Source organism: Astyanax mexicanus, chromosome 21 (assembly GCF_023375975.1).
Source record: "Astyanax mexicanus isolate ESR-SI-001 chromosome 21, AstMex3_surface, whole genome shotgun sequence".
Taxonomy (NCBI): domain Eukaryota; kingdom Metazoa; phylum Chordata; class Actinopteri; order Characiformes; family Acestrorhamphidae; genus Astyanax; species Astyanax mexicanus.
This window is the reverse complement of record NC_064428.1, coordinates 37,104,147-37,109,146: the sequence shown is the minus strand read 5'-3', so window position 1 is coordinate 37,109,146 and position 5,000 is coordinate 37,104,147. Positions and strand designations below refer to the sequence as shown.

At 31.1% G+C, this 5,000-nt stretch overlaps 1 protein-coding gene across 1 annotated transcript in view; it reads left to right on the top strand.

The window, feature by feature from the left end:
• gcgrb (glucagon receptor b) overlaps positions 1 to 5,000 on the top strand; it is a 68,050-nt gene that overhangs the window by 48,405 nt on the left and 14,645 nt on the right. Inside the window, exons 4-9 of the mRNA XM_049469718.1 lie at positions 484 to 591; positions 805 to 899; positions 1,976 to 2,082; positions 2,759 to 2,924; positions 3,613 to 3,772; positions 3,874 to 3,934. Of these exons, the coding sequence (XP_049325675.1) occupies positions 484 to 591; positions 805 to 899; positions 1,976 to 2,082; positions 2,759 to 2,924; positions 3,613 to 3,772; positions 3,874 to 3,934 (697 nt within the window). The remainder of the gene's footprint in view (positions 1 to 483; positions 592 to 804; positions 900 to 1,975; positions 2,083 to 2,758; positions 2,925 to 3,612; positions 3,773 to 3,873; positions 3,935 to 5,000) is intronic.

Below are 5,000 nucleotides of genomic sequence, written 5' to 3'. Positions count from 1 at the left end.
ATTTTTTACCCTTTTAACTGTTATTTAAAACTTTATCTGTGATTTCAAACTTTTAACTGTGATTTCAAACTTTTAACTGTGATTTCAAACTTTTAACTGTGATTTCAAACTTTTAGCTGTGATTTTAACCTTTTAACTGTGATTTTTTACCCTTTTAACTGTTATTTAAAACTTTATCTGTGATTTCAAACTTTTAACTGTGATTTCAACCTATAAACTGTGATTTCAACTTTTAAAAAAACTGTAATTTCACAAATTTTTAACTGATTTAATTGTTTTTCACTTTGAACTGTGATTCTACACATTTAAACTGTGATTTCAGACATTGAACTGTGATTTCACACACTTAACTGTAATTTAAACTGTAATATTAAACTTTTTAAAAATGTTATTTCAAACTTTTTACACATTTTAACTGTGATTTTAAACACTGAACTGTGATTTTGATTTTATATTTAATATGTATTTATTATGTGTGTGCAGGTGTGGTGTGTAACCGGACGTTTGATAATTACGCCTGCTGGTCTGATGGATCTGCTGGTTCTGTTGTTAACGTCTCGTGTCCGTGGTATCTGCCCTGGCATCGGAAAGGTTACATCAAATACACTGCTTTATTATTATTTATTTATTTATTATTATTATTATTATTATTATTATTATTATTATTATTATTATTATTATTATTATTATTATTATTATTATTATTATTATGTATTTGAGAAAGATTCATCTGTTGTTGACTATATATATTTATATATATATATATATTATTTATTTAATTTTTTTGTGTGTGTGTGTGTGCAGTTCGGTATGGTCAGGTGTATCGAGTGTGTGGTGCAGACGGTCGGTGGTCGGACAGTAAAAACACCACTGAGTGTGACTCGAATAATCCTGGAATGGTGAGAAACTCAATCACTATTTAAAAATACATTATTACCATATATCATTAAATACAATAATTACATTTAGACGAATTCAGTACCTTAAAAGTGTTAAACAAACCAGAATACTCTGTGAAGAAGCATTGAGGTGCTCTTATCTGGGGAGCTGTTAACGTGCGGTTAACTTATCCTGATGAGTGCCAGTTCCATCATTATAATGTTTTTGATGGTCTTTGCTGTGACTGCACTTAAGGACACTTTCAAAGTTCTTAAAATTATTTTTTTTTTTTTTCGGATTGATTCACCTTCTTGATTTTTTTCTTAAAGTATTTATTTTCTTTATTTAGTTGAGTACCGTATTTTTCGCACTAAAAGGTGCACTGGATCATAAGGCGAATTATGCGTAAACTTATATTTTCTGTTCTATTTTTATACATAAGGCTCACCAGATTTTAAGGCGGATTTATGAGACACTAGTAAGGAACTGTGGTGTCGCCATGTTTCCCATCTAATTCAGCAAGTAAACCAAACTGTAATTCGTTAAAAACATTTTCTTTTAAAGTTAAACGAGTGCTGGATGTTAATCTACACAGATTTCTCTCCTGAAAACTTTCGATGTTTATTTCGATGAGTAAAGTGCTTCATTTTATTCACAGTAAACTTAGATTTCCAGATTTACACTAAGGCAGGGTGCAGCAGCATTAGCATTAGCATTAGCAGCTAGGAGTGTTCTGGTAAGCCAGGGCGATATTAGCTAGCGGTTCGTCCCATGTAGCTTTCAAGTAATTAACTCTTGATGAGTTTCAGCACAGCTGTTAACTGAAAGCCTGAATTCCAGGTGACTCTAACTTATAAAACTGACTGAGAATGTTGAAGAATGTAAAATATAAAACATATTCTGGTTTGTTTAACACTTTTTAGTTTACTAAATGATTCCATATGTTTTTCTTCATAGTTTTGGCTAAGTTTAGTATTAAACTACAATACAGAACATATTAAAATAATAAAAAAACACTGAATTTAAGGTGTTTTTATACATTTGACCGTTACTGTTTATATTTAATCTGTATTTATGTTAATCTGTCTGTGTGTAGAAGGAGTACGGGCAGATTCTCAGCAGGTTCAGGGTGATGTACACAGTGGGGTATTCTCTCTCTCTGGCATCTCTGATCCTCGCATTCTCCATACTGGCAGCTTTCAGGTAATTATATAATTATATATATATATATATATATATATAGTAGTTTTAATATATTATACTATATTTATACAGCTCTGGAAAATAATAAGAGAGCGCTTAAAAATGATGAGTTTCTTTGATTTTACAAAGTTGAAAACCTCTGGAATATAATCAAGAGGAAGATGGATGATCACAAACCATCAAACCACCAAACTGAACTGCTTGAATTTTTGCACCAGGAGTAAAGCAGCATAAAGTTATCCAAAAGCAGTGTGTAAGACTGGTGGAGGAGAACATGATGCCAAGATGCATGAAAAAAAAAACTGTGATTAAAAACAGGATTATTCCACCAAATATTGATTATTTCTGAACTCTTAAAACTTTATGAATATGAACTTGTTTTCTTTGCATTATTTGAGGTCTGAAAGCTCTGCATCTTTTTTGTTATTTCAGTCATTTCTCATTTTCTGCAAATAAATGCTCTAAATGAGAATATTTTTATTTGGAATTTGGGAGAAATGTTGTCTGTAGTTTATAGAATAAAACAACAATGTTCATTTTACTCAAACATAAACCTATAAATAGCAAAATCAGAGAAACTGATTCAGAAACTGAAGTGATCTCTTCATTATTTACAGAGCTGTATATATATATATATAATATGCTGTTTTCTGATTGTGTTTTTGGGTCTGGACAGGAAGTTGCACTGTATGAGGAATAATATCCATATGAACCTGTTCGCCTCCTTTATCCTCCGCGCCGCGTCCATCCTGATTAAAGACGTTCTGATGGACACGATTAACTCCGCCCAGTCCGGACTCTACACCTATCCAGAACTGGGTCAGAACTGGGTCAACCTCGAGGTATAACTGTATATTTGTTCAGTAAAAACAGTTTTGGTAACACTAATGTTGTTAAATACTGAATAGGATGATAAAAATATTTGTAAGTACATGATTTCAGTTATAAAGAAATATTGCTTTTCACAAATTAGGGATTTTAATTCAATTTTAACAGTAACTTAAAAAGATATGTTTTATTTTCCAGCTTTACATCTTTTAACAGTGATGTTAAAAAGTTATAAAAACAAAAACCTTCTTATCCAAACATTTGAAACTGTGATTTTAAACTGTCATCTTAGTATCAAACTTTTGACTGTAATTTCAAACTTTGAAACTGATTTTAAAAAGTTGAACTGTGATTAAAAAAATTGGAACTGTAATTTCAAACTTTTATCTGTGATTTAAATTTTTAAACTGTGATTTCAAGCTTTGAAACTGTGATTTAAATTTTTAAACTGTGATTTCAAGCTTTGAAACTGTGATTTAAATTTTTGGAACTGTGATTTTAAAATTTAAAACTGAATTGATTTTTTTGAACTGTGATTTTAAACTTTAAAACTGTAATTTTAAATTTTAAAACTGTAATTTCAGCCTTTTAACTGTGAATTTGAAACTGTGATTGTGATTGAAGTGATAAAAGTTTGTATTGTAAAGGTAGAGTTGTGAATAGTGATTTCAGTGATTTGATCATGTGATTGTGATGTGATAGATGGTGGCGGGGTGTCGGGTGGCGGTGGTGATGATGCAGTACAGTGTTATAGCGAATAATTACTGGCTGCTGGTGGAGGGGCTATACCTGCACAGCCTGCTGTCCATCACCGTCTTCTCCGAGAGGAACTACTTCTACATCTACCTCGCCATCGGCTGGGGTGAGTGTCCCTGCCCGGGGGGACGGAGGGACGGGGGGGTATTTTAGATTGGAACCTGTTTGAAGGTGATTCTGATACAGGTTACTCTCTCTCTCTTCCAGGAGCTCCAGTTATATTTGTGTTGCCGTGGGTAACAGTGAAATACCTGTACGAAAATGTGCTGTAAGTAAATCACATGGCTTTAAATGTTTAGAAAACAACAAACTTTAATCTGTGATTTTAAACTTTTGAGTTGTGATTTCACACTTTTGGACTGTAACCTAAAACATTTGAGCTGTGGTTTCACACTTTAAACTGTGATTTTAAACTTTTTAGCCGTGATTTTAAACATTTAAACTGTGATTTTAAACTTTTTAGCCGTGATTTTAAACATTTAAACTGTGATTTTAAACTTTTGAGCCGTGATTTCAAACATTTAAACTGTGATTTAAATATTTTGAGCCGTGATTTTAAAAATGTAAACTGTTATTTTGAACTTTTGAGCCCTGATTTTAAAATTTTGAGCCGTGATTTTAAACATTTAAACTGTGATTTTAAACTTTTGAGCCGTGATTTTAAACATTTAAACTGTGATTTTAAACTTTTGAGCCGTGATTTTAAACATTTAAACTGTGATTTTAAACTTTTGAGCCGTGATTATAAAATTTAAACTGTAAATTTAAATTTGTGAGCCGTGATTTCAAACATTTAAACTGTGATTTAAATCTTTTGAGCCATGATTTTAAACTTTTGAGCCGTGATTTTAAACATTTAAACTGTGATTTTAAACTTTTGAGCCGTGATTTTAAACTTTTGAGCCGTGATTTTAAACATTTGAACTGTGATTTTAAACTTTTGAGCCGTGATTTCAAACATTTAAACTGTGATTTAAATCTTTTGAGCTGTGATTTTAAACTTTTGATCCGTGATTTCAAACATTTAAACTGTGATTTAAATCTTTTGAGCCGTGATTTTAAACTTTTGAGCCGTGATTTTAAACTTTTGAGCCGTGATTTTAAACTTTTGAGCCGTGATTTTAAACATTTAAACTGTGATTTTAAACTTTTGAGCCGTGATTTTAAACATTTAAACTGTGATTTTAAACTTTTGAGCCGTGATTTTAAACATTTAAACTGTGATTTTAAACTTTTGAGCCGTGATTTGAAACTTTTGAGCCGTGATTTTAAACATTTAAACTGTGATTTTAAACTTTTGAGCCGTGATTTTAAACATTTAAACTGTGATTTTA